The sequence below is a fragment of the Prionailurus bengalensis genome, chromosome D3 (assembly GCF_016509475.1).
Source record: "Prionailurus bengalensis isolate Pbe53 chromosome D3, Fcat_Pben_1.1_paternal_pri, whole genome shotgun sequence".
Taxonomy (NCBI): domain Eukaryota; kingdom Metazoa; phylum Chordata; class Mammalia; order Carnivora; family Felidae; genus Prionailurus; species Prionailurus bengalensis.
In genome coordinates, this window is record NC_057356.1 from 21271232 (window position 1) to 21286185 (window position 14954).

General features: G+C 40.8%; 1 protein-coding gene across 6 annotated transcripts in view; it reads left to right on the forward strand.

Moving 5' to 3' along the window:
• The window catches only part of PRR14L (proline rich 14 like), a 59120-nt gene that overhangs the window by 28348 nt on the left and 15818 nt on the right, over positions 1-14954 (forward strand). For 5 of the 6 annotated variants that reach the window (XM_043557946.1, XM_043557947.1, XM_043557948.1 and 2 more), the window contains 4 exons: positions 3513-8703; positions 12768-12839; positions 13515-13686; positions 14262-14368. In XM_043557946.1, the coding sequence (XP_043413881.1) occupies positions 3513-8703; positions 12768-12839; positions 13515-13686; positions 14262-14368 (5542 nt within the window). The remainder of the gene's footprint in view (positions 1-3512; positions 8704-12767; positions 12840-13514; positions 13687-14261; positions 14369-14954) is intronic. The other variant, XM_043557951.1, reaches the window with a different exon arrangement.

The following is a 14954-nucleotide window of genomic DNA, read 5'->3' on the forward strand; positions in this document are numbered from 1 at the left end:
CCCTCTCTCTCTACCCCTCCCCTGCTCATGCTCTGTGTCTCTCCATCTCTCAATAATAAATAAACGTTAAAAAATTTTAGAAAAAAAAAAAAAGGAAGCATGAGTCTCCCATCTTTGTTCTTTTTCAAGATCATTTTGGCTATTATGTGTCCCTTGGCATTTAAAAAAAAAATTTTTTTTTTAATGTTCATTTTTGAGAGAGACAGAGAGACAGAGTGAGCAAGGGAGGGGCAGAGAGAGAGAGGGAGACACAGTCTGAAGCAGGCTCCAGGCTCCGAGCTGTCAACACAGAGCCCGACATGGTGCTGGAACTCACAAACCGCAAGATAATGACTTGAGCCGAAGTCGGAGGCTTAACTGATTGAGCCATCCAAGTGCCCTTCCCTTGCATTTTTATTTGAGTTTCAGGATTAGTTTGTCAAATTCTGCAAACATAAACACTTTTTCAATGGTTATAAAACTACAAATCTAAGGACCTTCAGCTGAGGTAATGAAATGCCTGTGATTCTAAAATGGGCGCATACCTCACAGAATACATGTTTCACCCTCCAATATACATATGTACTTTTTTTTTTTTTTTAATTAGCATTTTCTTTATCCATTCATTCATCAGTGGATATTTAGGGTTGTTTCCATGTCTCACTCTGTAAATAATGCTGCAGTAAACATGGGGGTACACATATCTTTTTAGAATAGTGATTTCATTTCTTTTCAATATATACCCAGAAGTGAAGTTTCTGGATGGGAGTATACCTAATACTTTCAACAACTTTCCTAACTTCATTCAGACAACATCTATCATTTACCTGATATGTGCCGAGGTCAATGTTGGGTATTAGGTCCTCAGTGATTATTAAGCTCCTGCTTCTTTGGGAGCCTGGGTGGCTCAGTCAGTTAAGCATCTGACACTGGTTTTTAGCTCAGGTCATGATCTCATGGTTTGTGAGATCAAGCCCCACGTCAGGCTCTGCACTGACAATGTGGAACCTGCTTAGGATTCTCTCTCCCTCTCTCTCTGCCCCTCTCCTGCATTCTCTCTCTCTCTGTCAATAAATAAACGTGTAAAATAAAGTGAAATGAAATTCTTTGAGATTTCAAAGTCAATGTGGTTAATTAAAAAGTAAAAGAGGGTACCTGAGTGGCTCAGTCGGTTAAGTGTCCAACTTCAGCTCAGGTCATGATCATGCAGTTCATGAGTTCGAGACCTGCATCAGGTTCTGTGGTGACAGCACAGAGCCTGCTTGGGATTCTCTTTCTCCCTTTATCTCTGCCCCTGTCCCACTGTCTGTCTCTCTCCCTCTCTCCCTCTCCCTCTCTCCCTCTCTCCCTCTCTCCCTCTCTCAAAATAAATAAACTTAAAAAGTCTCTACATGAAAAAAAAAAAACCACAAGTAAAAGAGGGGTACATGGGTGGCTCGGTTGAGCATCCGACTTCAGCTCAGGTCATGATCTCACAGTTTGTGAGTTCAAGTCCCACATCCTCTGCCTGGGACTGTCTACTCTCTCTACCTGCTCCCCCACTCAGTCAATCAAGTAAAGGAGTAAGCAGAGTATCATTTTGTTTTCAAGCAGTACACAACCCCTGTTCCCCAACCAGCCTTCAGCATTATACCACCTGGGAAATGAGTGTTCCCCTACCTCCTCCCTAAGATTCTCAACTAAGTTGAGAACAGGTATTCTTCCAGCAGGTAAGGGCTCTGAGGGAGAATCTTGCCTTAAGGGCTTTGCACAGTGAACAGTTTGGAGAGGGGAAGAGTTTTACAGTTTTCCTGAGAAGTTATAATGAAGGATTCAACTAAGATGGTGCTGGAACAGAGTAGAAAAGCCCAGAATTTACACAAATGGTTTAATGAATGCCATAGTGTCTGGAGAAGAGATACACTAAACCATTTGGGGTAAATGCAGTTAGGAATTTATAAATAGGATAGAATTGTCTGCTATGATGTAGAAAATAGGCTGGTTTCAAAAAGATAAATACCATGTAGGGCATTAGGATTTTGAGGCTACCTTATGTTTTTGGAATCTGTACAAACTTGTGGAATCCAATATGCATTTATCCATCAAGTATTTGCTGACTCCAAACATTTTTAAACATTGTGTCCTATCCTAGCATAGTTATTAAGTTTATCATTTTAACTATTCTCAGGTCCAGTAAGATAAGAAAGAAAGCAGAGCAAAGGAAAAGCAGTTTTTCTTTAAATGGCAGGCACTGTACCAGGTGGTGGTTTACATGTGTTATTTAATTTAATCCTCAAAGTAGCACTGAGGTAAGTGTACTTCTCCTCTTTTTCAAAGGAGGAAACAGACTCAGTGAGGTAAGTAAGATCACAGAGCCCACCTGCCTTCAGAGTTGCTGTTCTTTCTCTCAGAATTGCTGCTGTCAGTATCAGTTGAGAAATGGATAAGGAAGTTCTAGGAAGACACTAGTGATAGCATTTGTTGGTTTGACCTAACTGTATTCATTTATTAATTCCACAGATTTATTGAGTGCTATTATATACCAGGTATTATGCTGGGCAATAAGGAAAGGGAGAGACCAACATAAACATGACCCTTAGTCCTCATGGAGTTTATATTCTAGTGAGAATTAGTTCTTTAGGTTGAAGATTGATTTGCATTTAGCTTTATCTGTTTACTGCAGGTATTTTGTTAACATATGTGTGTGCATGCAAATATGTACATAATTTACATGTATATGTATAACTTTGTGCTAGTTTTCTAAAAAGAGCAAGGAAGAAAATTTTTTTTGTAGTTTAACAAGTTCAGGGAACTTCATACTGCATCTTATACCTAGGATTTCAGAGAAATTCTGAACAATAAAACTTCTTTATGAATTGCATTTACATTCTTAGAAAGTTTTTTGTTTGTTTTTTAATGTTTCATAGTAGAAAGTTTTTAATTTATTGAGAAGTGGAGAGTATACTAAACCCACATGTATCTGTCACTCAACTTCAATAATTACCAGCTCATGACCAGCCTTGTAGGGAAGCAGTTACTGTAAGTAATTTGGTTCAAAACTAATATTCAACTTATATATTAATCTCTTTAACATAGGTTTTGTGTGTAACTGTTCTTTTTCAAAGAGGTAATTTATTTATGATTAATTTAGTATTATTCAGGTAATAAGATGGTCATTGAATAATATAAGCTATTATTGTGGGTCTTCTTTATTAATGTTTTAGAATGGAAGCTTCTTAAGACTCTGGATTACGTATAAGTCTCTGTATTGTAGTTAATTATCTAGGTACGTAAGTACGTTTAAATAACTAATACCAAGAGAAGGGTGTTAGTTCAAAATTATCTATTTTCTGCCAAGTACACTTTTGGTCCTCTGTCATATTTTGCATAAAAGAACAAAACCAATGGTACAGTGTACTAACTTTGTAATTTGCTTTTTGAGTTGGATCTTTTTTGTCACTGTTGGTTGCATGATTAAATTCATGAAAGTATAGCACACAGTTTTGTTTTTTTTTATGATTGCATACTTATTTGGATTTATTTCTCTTGGGCAGAAGGAAATGTACAAATTACAACTGGAACTCTGCTTAAATCTACTGAAGAAGTACAAGGTATGAAGGTCAATGGGACTAAGACGGATTATAATGAAGGACACAAGAATGGCAATGTGAGTAAAGGTCTCTCAGCTGGGTGCAGCGAATACCCAGAAGTAGACAAAACCATGACCAGTGGTGAGGTTTCAGAAACCAGCACATTAGTTTCCCTAGAGCCTTTAACCTTTGTGGACCCTGGATTAACAGAAGCATCTTCTAAAGAAAAAGAATGTGAAGAATTAAAAACTTGTCCTTCTTGGTTGTCATTATTACCAGGGAACAGTGCCATTTCCAAAGTGGACAGTGAGAAGGAAGAGTTGTCTAAGTTAAACCTTGTCTGTGAAGCAGATGACAATCACCAACAGATTCTCGGCCACCATAATGAAAACCACAGTTTTGCCCATGGCAGTCCCAGGGCCACAAGAAATGTAGTTTGTGTAGAACCCTTAGAAGAAAATTCTGACATTTCATATTTCTCATCAAGTTTGTCTGGTCCAGAATCCAGAACAACATCCTTAGAAACATGTGGTTTTGATGGCTTGCTGAAGGGATCTGCTAAGAAGACAGACAATTCCTGTTTTGATGGGGGTGATCAAAGCAAGAACTTGGCTACTAGAAGAGAAAATGAACAGTTTTTGAACCTTAGGAGTGAAAGAGGGGAACTCTTTCTTGTTAATGCCAGGCAACCAGAAGAGGATGCTAATGGTCATTGTCCTGGTGAAAAAGAGACTGTTACCTCCCCAAAAGTGAATATTCATGGTAACTGTTGCATTCAAGACAGTATCCATACAGACAGCCCTGTTTCTTTAGTGCCCAATTCTTTCACCGAAGCCACGGAAGTAACGTTAAAAAAAAAAGACTTAAAAATCACTTTAGACACTCAAGGTAGCTTGACAAACCATGAGGACCATAGAGGAACTTCTACGGATATGAGTCATCCAGGTAGACACTCTGAAGAGAACAGTTTTTCCTCCTTAATGCAGATTGAAGAGCCAGAACAGACAACCACTATAGAGCCCAATATGGTAACTGAAAAGATTTACAGTAAAGACTCTAACTCCTTAGTCTGCACCCAGAAAAATATGGAAGGCAACACCCAGTTAAATGAAGCATCATGTAATGAATTTCTGAATGAAAGAAAATCCCTTGTGAGTTTAATGCCAGAGGACCAGATAAGTCCTATGAATGAGGTGTCAAAACCCAAGAAAGATACTGCTCAGTTACCACTATCCCTAGAATTTGATTACAGACCTGAGTCAGAGCAAGCTATACAGACCTCACTGGACGATAGTTCACATTTAGATGATCAGAGCACTGCCTGTGAGATGAATGAACTTCCTCGTACCAATGAACTGGTTATAAACAAAATAGAAAGTGAATGTGCTTTAAATCAAGTGCCCCTTAATTCTCAAGACCATGCAAAGTTGTCAGCTAACAAAGAGATGCCTTTAGCAACAAGCGAGGATTCCCAACAGAGCCATCACCCTCCATTAGAGGATGGAGCAGATGTCACTGCTGATACCCAGACCATTCCCATCAAAACAAAAATGAAAGACATCTCTCCATCAGGTGACAAAACCTGTGGTGCCTCTTCAAACAATCCCACCTTAAACATCAAACCAGGAAGCCTAGAAAGAAAAGACAAGATGGCTGATTCAGGAATAGTACATCTACATTCCAGCCTTCTCTCAAGAAAGAAAGAATCAGCAGTCTTGCCTCAAGAGGTCTCTGCTATGGAATGTCAAAGTGTTCAATCTCAGGATCTCTCTAGCTGTCATTGTGTAAATAGAAATGCACAAGAAAAGAGCATGTGTTCTGTTTGTGCTGCGTTTGAGTCCAGCAAAATCATCCTAGAAGTTGAAAACTCTTTAATAACCAAGTGTGAAGATGCATTTCAGCACAGCAATGACCACTCCCAAAGAAGAGAAGTCTGCACAGAAAGTAGCACCCATAAAGTGGGTTACACATCAGAAGAAAGTGAACTTGCTAGGGGAGAAACTAAAGGCAGCCTCCCAGGAAATAAGATCAGAAACGATACACCAGTAGGCATGTTAAGTAGTGAAGCTTCAGACAAAACCATTCCCACCACCAGTCACACCCAGCCCCGTGAGGAAGGTCTGAAAGCAAAGGAATGGGATGTACCTAAAGAGACCGTGTTTTGCGAGTATAACATCTCTGACTGTTCCACACCAGAACTAAATTTATCTGCAAACATTCCAAGCCCTGAAAAATTTTTGGACCAGTCTCCTACTATTATGTTCTCCAGTTTCAAAACCATGAGCCAAGCAGTTGAAACTCTTGAGCAAAAAGGAGATAAAGTTCTTGACTGCCAGAATAACCAAAACAGACCAGATAAATGCAGAAGTGAAGATAAACCAACTAAGCAGACACTACATGGTGATGAGAGGGAGACTGTTACAGAACCTAACAGAGAGGTAAGCAACAATCAAAAGGATCTGTTAGTTGGTTCAGGCAGTAACAACCCTTTGTCTGGTGGTAGTTCAAAGAAAGGCAATTTGAAAGGAAACGATGGACATATTTCTGGTTGTGAGGAGTCCACAGATGGCATGGTAGACACTGTCTACACAGACTGTGGTAGTAAGTCTACAGAAAGCATGTTGGACATACAAACATCTAGTACCCTTGATGGTGGTGCAGGACAAGATGGGCTGACGTTACAGGATACCTCAGTGAGTACTCTGCCTCAGAGAGGAGAACTGAATGCTGCATTTATCAGAATGATTGACCAGGACTCAGATTTTCCAGATGCTACTTCCTCTAAAGTGGAGCCTCTGGAAATGAAAAAATCATGTGAAGAGAAAGTATGCAGATCATTAAAAGATTGTGAAGTGGAAGTGTGTCCATGTCCAGACTCTTGTGCCAGTGAGATAGAGTCTATTGCAGATCATGAATCAAATACAAAAATATTGGATGGTATAAATGTGTCCTTAGATAATACTTATCATGAAGAGCAAGTTAAAGAAGCATCCCTGAGAGAAACACAAGGAATGATTGAAGGATCAAGACTGGAAATAAATTCTGAGTTTGACAAGGAAAATACCTTTGGAATTTCCTCAGAAGAGTTACTGTCTTCTGGATGCCCAGATGAGAGCCCTGTTCCCATAGGGAGCCTGAAATCCATTGAGACAATGCCTTTGTATCTGTTTTCTCAAGAAAAATCAGAAAGTAATGTTAATAGTGGAGAAACTGAGCTGAAAAAACCTTTTAAACCAAAAGATGGTAAAATCCTTTGTGAAAACATAGAGCACCGCACAGTCCTGCTTGAGACGAAGGAAGGAGCGCCAGGGGATGGGAGTAATTCTAGTGAAGGACTCAGAATAGACAGCAGTATGCAAAATTTGCCTTTGACAATGGAAACAGAAACTAAGTTGAAAGGAGAAGAAACTGAAGCACATCAGAGGGGACCCCTGGGTTACTTAACTGTCAGTGAAGAGTCTGAGAAGATGATCACCAGAGAAGCTGGTAATAATAAAGAGAGAGAGATTTCTCAGACCCACTCTAAATCCCAGAGGATGCTTGATGATACTGAAGAGCTACAAAGCCAGAGGGCTTTGGACTACATGTTGCAGAATGAAGAGGAATATCTACATCAAAAAGACGCACATAGGATATTGGAACAATGTGCATCATCTAATGTGTTGTCAGATGAAGTGCAAGATAAGAACCAAACTAAGGATTGCAAAGGTGAGTCCACCATGATGAAGGAAATCACTCTAGCAAAGCTAGCCAAGGGCGGCACTGCTGCACAGTTTCAGAAGCTGGAAAATCCAAAGGAGGAAAGCTTGTGCCATCCATTAGAAACAGACATGGTGTCATACACAGATCCTTGCCTTCGTGGTGCCCCTCAGAAAGCACAAAACCCCAACTCTGCTGGATGTGATGAAATACACGGTGCCTTTGGGAACACTTCATATCAGAAAAGAGTGCTTCCCTTAAAGAAGCAGCCCCATCGAACATGTAAGAAAGTTTCCTATCAGGAGCAAGTCAACATTGGGAAAAAAATAAGTAAAATCAGAAGTTCTGCCTTTTTAAAGAGTTCCTCTGAAACCATCCCCACAAAAGAACACAGATTTCTCAGTTCATGTGCTGTGTCTGCACCCGCACAATTGGAACCTGAAACAGTACCAACCAGGAGCTTAATGAGCCACATACCAAAGCAGAAGGTGACTCCGTGCCATTCCTTGAGGAGCTTGAATGTTAGGAAGCCTACCAAAGAATCAGCCTTACTAAACAAGCTGTCCATTCTTGCCTCCAGACTGGTCCCCGCCACAAAGACCCAGAAACTAAGATATCGGCGATGTTCCTCTGAACTTCTTCCAGTGGCTAAAAGCTACAAGCGGCTCAGATACAAAAGGTTTCTGGATGGATTTTCATACAATACAATGCAGCTGAATCCATATTTGGCAGCTAGTGGATGGGATAAGAGACCTAACAGTAAGCCCTTGACACTTTATTCGCTCGAAGCCATCAAAATGAGCTTCATAGATTTGAGCAACAAGGTGCCATCACTATTTGGTTCCGAAATTTTCCCGATATCTTTTCACATGAAATCGGGCTCTGAGTGCATGACTGAGTCCCCAAGGACTTTTCCTGAGCACTGTGCTCCAGCCAGGCTCGCCTTAGGAGAGGCCCCTAGGTGCCTGTCTCAACCTCCCAAATGGACCTTTTCTTTCTTCTTATCCCACAGTTGCCCTGGGATGGCCACATTCAGGGAAGACACTGGCCCCCATGGTCAGGCATATGCCCAGGCTCCTTCACAGCCTCCAGGTCCTCTCCAAGACTATGGAGGCACTGCCATAGTCCAGACCAGAGCAGGCTGCTCTGTCCTTGGCCTTCACACACTTCTAGCACTTTGTTCTCCTGGATGTTACCGAATCTGGACAAAAAAACGGAGCTTCTCCAGTCACATGCCTACAATGCAGAGGCTCTTCATGACCCAGTTTACACAAGGCTTAAAGGGGTTAAGATCTCCAGCCTCCATAGCAGACAAGGTCTTCTGTTCTCTGCCCTACTCGGTGGGCCGAGTGCTATCCATTTGGAGCCAGCGTGGGCCTTCTACCTGCCCCTTTGAAATCTCTACTTTTCATTCCACTCACAGCAAGAGGCAGCCAACTCTGAGCACCACAAACAGGTAAAATCCATCTCCTGTTCTTTACAAATGTCCCATGTTTGCTTTCCAACCTCTGAGGAAAGTTGAGGGCTGGAAATGCAAGGCTATTTAGAGTCTTGGTGCCTATATTTTCTGTTTTCTGTGCCAAATCTATGCTGAGAAAATGTAGCCATAGTTCTTAAGCATAGACCCCTCTAGTTTTCCTGCAGGATCTACCCCTGTATTTTTACCATTCTTTGTTCTGTCCAATTCATTCTGCAAACTATCAAATCTTTTGACTCTCTGCTTTTCTATCCTTGCCCCCACCTTGCAAAAAACAAATACCATTACAAGTTAGAAGACTTGCAAGTAGTGACAAATAATGGCTTATGATACCTTGTTCATAAAATATACAGTCAGCACCTAATTGAGTATTTTGTGTATAAGTAGGGCACAGAATAAGTACTTTTTAAGTAAATAAAGTAATTATGTAGGTATCACCAAATGTAGTTTCTGAACCTCTAAATTTCTCTTTAGAGCAGAAAGGCTTCAAAGATTGGCATTTACATACTATAGTTGTACAATTTATAGAATTTTAAGTGAACGGGAAAAGAGTGGTTTGACAACTTAGAATAGTTGAAAATGATTTCAATATCATTTTACCTTCTTATTAGAAATAATAGGAAAAAAATTATTGAATTATATCCCTAAAAATCTGCTTTAGACATAATAGATAAATCTTCCTGTTTGTAATCCCTCGAATAAACAGAAACTTAATTTTTTTTTAAATTTTTTTTAACGTTTATTTATTTTTGAGACAGAGAGAGACAGAGCATGAATGGGGGAGGGTCAGAGAGAGGGAGACACAGAATCTGAAACAGGCTCCAGGCTCTGAGCTGTCAGCACAGAGCCCGACGCGGGGCTCGAACTCACGGACCGCGAGATCACGACCTGAGCCGAAGTCGGCTGCCTAACCGACTGAGCCACCCAGGCACCCCTTAATTTTTTTTTTTTTTAAATTGGCCCTTATCATTGCTATAGTTTAAAAATTCAACACCCACCAAGCCTCAAAATTCCAAACAGCCTGGGAGAAGCCTTGTTCTTTGTATATCTGTGCAGTCTCTTATGTAGAGTCATTCTGTGTCACTATAAAGCTGTCTGGCACATATTGGAAAGTTCCTTGAGCATCTTAGCAGAAACCTAAATAAATAAAAAGTGTTTCAGAAAAACACCCCAGAACCTCAACATGGCTGATTGAAATTGAAAGATTAATGCTACTATAAGTACTTATAGTTAATAGAAAAATGTTCTTATAATGCAGCCACAAAAAAATACATTAGAATGAATCAAATTGTTTTAAATGATGGTATACTGCTTTTATTTTGTCTAGTTTGTCAGTATGCCTCTATACTCTCATAAACACTCTCTGGTCAGTGTGTGACATGCAGCTTTAAATCATGTTACCTTCTTTAAACTATGTTCATGCCAGGGGCGCCTGGGTGGCTCAGTCGGTTGAGCATCCTACTTCGGCTCAGGTCATGATCTCACAGCTTGTGAGTTCAAGCCCCATGTCGGGCTCTGTGCTGACAGCTCCGAGCCTGGAGGCTGCTTCAGCTTCTGTGTCTCCCTCTCTCTCTGCCCCTGACCCATTTGCAGCCTGTCTCTGTCTCTCTCAAAAATAAATAAACATTAAAAAAATTTTTTTAAACTATGTTCATGTCTGAGGTTGGAGTACAGACTAGTTCTTCATTTCACCCTGTGAAAATGTGTGGCCCTTTGGCTCTTTCTTCCTTGAGAACTCTTTCCCTCCTGACTTTTGTGTATTCCAGTGTGGAATATATTCTCTCCCCCTTCCTATCTCTAGTATTTTTATTTATTTTATTCATTCATTCATTCATTCATTCATTTATTTATTTTAATTTTTATTTTAATATTAATTTTTATTTTAATGGAAGCGTTTGTAGGGACTTTTTCTTCTTGTTGGCTCTAGAAGTGCCTTAACATTATATACCTTGGCTTTGAGTTTAGAACTTTGCTGCTTTTAAACACATTTAGAAATGTTACACATGATATGGGCACCTGCGTGTCAGTCGGTTAAGCATCCAACTCTTGACTTAAGCTCAGATCATGATCTCATGGTTCATGAGTTCAAGCTCCACATCGGGCTCTGTGCTAATTTATGTTTCCATAGATTGGGGGGGGGGGGTGTTGGGGAACAAGTGAACAAGAGAAAGGATCCTAGGAGGGGCAGAGGGAAGAACGGAGGGGGAGAAAGAGAGAGGAATGGAGCTCACCCAAAGCGGGCTCTTATTTTTTTTTTTTAATTTTTTTTTTTCAATGTTTATTTATTTTTGGGACAGAGAGAGACAGAGCATGAACGGGGGAGGGGCAGAGAGAGAGGGAGACACAGAATCGGAAACAGGCTCCAGGCTCTGAGCCATCAGCCCAGAGCCTGACTTGGGGCTCGAACTCACGGACCGCAAGATCGTGACCTGGCTGAAGTCGGACGCTTAACCAACTGCGCCACCCAGGCGCCCCAAAGCGGGCTCTTATTTTACGTGAAGCAGGGCTCGTGCTCACCAAATTGGGGCCCGGATTCACCCAAAGCAGGGCTCAAGCTTACCCAATGTGGGACTCGAACTCACGAACCATGAAATCATGACCTGAGCCGAAATCAGATGCTTAATGGCTGAGCCACCCAGGTGTCCTCTATAGAATTTTTTTTAAGGTTTTATATATTTAAGTAACCTATACCCAACATGGGGCTCCAACTCAAGGACCCTAAGATCAAGAGTCGCGTGCTCTACCAACAAAGGCAGCCAAGCGCCCCCCCGCAATAGAATTTTCTTATTTGGACCTTCAGCACTCTATAATATAGGTTGAACTGGCCTCCTTTTTTGCTGCTTTTATAGATGAGGAGCCTAAGACACGTGGCTTTTTCTAACCCGGATCACTCAACTGGTTAGTATTTCAGCTGAGCTTGGTCTAGGGTCTCCTGATTGCTGATTTGGTCAGCTGCTTTTTCAGTGTACCATCCTGCCTGTTTCCTTTTATCAGTAGCCCTCAAGGAATCCTGAGTTGGTGCTAAACATCCTGAAAATCTGAATTATTTGTGTTTCCTAGACCTTGAACAAATCTACTTCTAAGAGGAGATGGATTGTATTATGGTCATCATACCAATGCCTCACTGATTAAACCTATACTGAGTTCCAAATTCAATAGAAACTGATGCAGGTTTTACTTTGAGAGGCACAAAAAGCTCTCCAACATCACGTATTGATGTAGCTATGAGTGATGAATACCATTGCTTCAATAATAAAAATAAAAGTTTGATTACAAAGGAGCTAATAACGCTGTTAACAGTTTTCTTCTACATAACCATGTTTTATGTGGAACTCGGCTTTAAAGAAAAGAGTTTTGGGCTCCTGGGTGGCTCAGTCGGCTAGGCGTCTGACTCTCGATTTCAGTTCAGATCATAATCTCACTGTTCATGAGTTTGAGTCCCACATCAGCCTCTGCCCTGACAGCACAGATCCTGTTTAGGATTGTCTCCCTCTCTCTCTCTGCTCCTCCCCCACCCCCGCTTACTCCTGCGCTCTCAAAATAAACTTTAAAAAAAAAAAAAGTTTCTTCCATAAGGATATAGAAGTTAGACTTTATGTTAATGGCATTAACATAGAGATGAATAATATAAGATTTTTTTAGCTGTAAATTATTTTTTTAAATCTCTAATTTATGTATTCAACAACTTCATTAGAAGATATAAGACTCCAAGTCATTCTTATTCCCTCCTGTTACTGTCCTTTCTTTATTTCTCTCTCTACCTTCTTTTCAAGTTAGAAAATAATTAAGGTAAGTTAGAAAATAATCTTCCTGTCAGCCTGCCTCCATTCCAGTGATGGGCATGTAAATGTAATTCTCATCACTGGGATGGGGGTGGGGGGTGGGCTTCTTTCTGAGTGAGTGACATTTCTTATCTTCCTAGGGCCTAATCAAGCATCATGTGCCATCAATGGCATCAAAACCTTTTGAGTACCCCCAGTGGCATCAAAACTTTCCTGTTGTTTTACTGCCCTAATTGCTTCTGTACTTTTGCTTCACTTCAGCCACACCATGTTACCGTATGTGCCTCTTCCAGGCATGGAAGCTACTTATAACACCAATGGCAGTCAGATGAGGTAAGCCTGCAGCAGTGCCTGGAACATAAGGGCTTGCAGTGTGTGTGTGTGTGTGTGTGTGTGTGTGTGTGTGTGTGTGTGTGAGAGAGAGAGAGAGAGAGAGAGAGAGGAAAGTGAATGTGCAAGCGAGCACAGCACCTGAGAGAGCACTCTAGCTGATGGCATGGGTCTGGTGTAACATGATTCTGATGTCTTGTTCTCCTAAACCTGGTCCAGGATTCAGGCATGTTTTATAAGTATTAACTAAGAATATGTAATCAATACTAGCTAGAAAAAAAAAGACAAACTAGTCAGCTCATTGTACTACAAGTTGCCTCTCAAGCTATTGCTTAATCATGCAACCGACTTCATTGTCTGGATGGGATTGATCTCATCTGAGCACAGTTCATTGTTCAGTTCACTAAATGTCTTTTTCTTCCAAAAAGTCTGTCCTTTTATATTTTTCATTATAAAACTGTGCCATACCAATGAAATTGATTGCATTCTTGGAAGTTTTTACATATGTAGACATAGGAGGTGTCCAGAAGGAACTAGAAAACAGGTTGACTGGAAATGTCATTGCTGAAAGAGGGAAGATCTTCAACCTTAGTCTGATGTTAAGAAGTTGAATGTGCCAAGATAGAAAGTGAAACCCATCTCATATTTTCTTCTCTGTTTTTCTGTCCATGGTGCTAGACTAGAGCCTCCATTCCCTGCCTTGGTACCAAAGTCTTGCTTAGTAACAGACTCAGCTGTCACCAAGCTCCTGCTTTCAGCCTCCGAGTTCCCGGTTCCTGGATTTGATGAGCTAGATGATGTGGCAGCAGCATGCCCCCATCCACAGAGCAGCCCTCCAGAACAGAAGGAGGTAAATGTAAAGTGCTGGTGGAGTTGTGAGTGCTACTGGGCATGTCCACTGAGGACTACAGATCACATGATTGGTACACAGGCCTCTGAGTGTCTTTCCTTATCACCGTTAGCTTCAGCTGAGTGCTGAAGATTACCAAGGCAGGAGTTTTTCTCCTTAGCCACCAAAGCTACACTGGGTCTCTTAATCTGCATTGTTTTCCAGATCCTTTTTTCTTGATGATAACATTTAACAGGGTTTAGAGAGTGAGTTGGACCAACGAGGTGCTTCATGCATTCAAAGATGAGTGAACAATGATGTTCTTCAATTTTGCAAACTGTCTCTGTCTCCAGCAGTTGATAGACTTTCATATTGCTAATCTCAATATCTGAGCTGAATGGGTGATTCTCTTCCAATAGTATAAAGGAAGCGGTTGTTGAAAACACTGTTAGCGGGAGTAAGGGGAACTTTGTCATAAACTACTTACTAGAGCCATCTATAAACTGAGGAAGTAAAATCTTGAGTGTCAAAAGAGACTTCATGTATTTTAAATGTCTTATAACTTGACCGTCTTTCTTCTTAACCCTTAAAAATAGGCTGAGCCAGAGAAGAGGCCAAAGAAAGTCTCACAGATTCGTATCCGGAAAACCATTCCTAAACCAGACCCTAATCTTACCCCCATGGGCCTTCCTCGACCCAAAAGGTGAGTTCCTTCTCTAATACACATAGGTTCACATTTTTGGAAAATTGCTTGGCACAATATAATGAGCTTTTAAATAATTATATACTCTGAGCTATTTATCATACTTCTAGGAAGTTATCCAAAAGAATTAATTGGTAATGTGGCCAGAGGTTTATGTGCCAGGGATTTTGTAATGCATTCTTAATCATTTTTATCAAGCTCACTATGCCAGATACTATGCTGTCCCTTTGCATACATAGTCTGGTCATCCCCCAGTGGTGTTGGGAGGTAAGCACTATTGTCACCCCCACATTTTGATGAGGGTGCTGAGGCTGAGTGGTTGTGACACCTGTGTTAGGCCATGTATCAGTCATGGCACAGGTGGTTTCCATCTCACACAGGTTTTACCTGACCCCACAGCCCAAGCTCACAGCATTCTATATGCAAAGTTGAGGAGGGACCTAAAGGTCATGAGGGAAAGAAGTTAAATTCCTTTCTTTCTTTCTTTCTTTCTTTCTTTCTTTCTTTCTTTCTTTCTTCTTCCTTCCTTCCTTCCTTCCTTCCTTCCTTCCTTCTTTTCTTTTCTTTTCTTTTCTTTTCTTTTCTT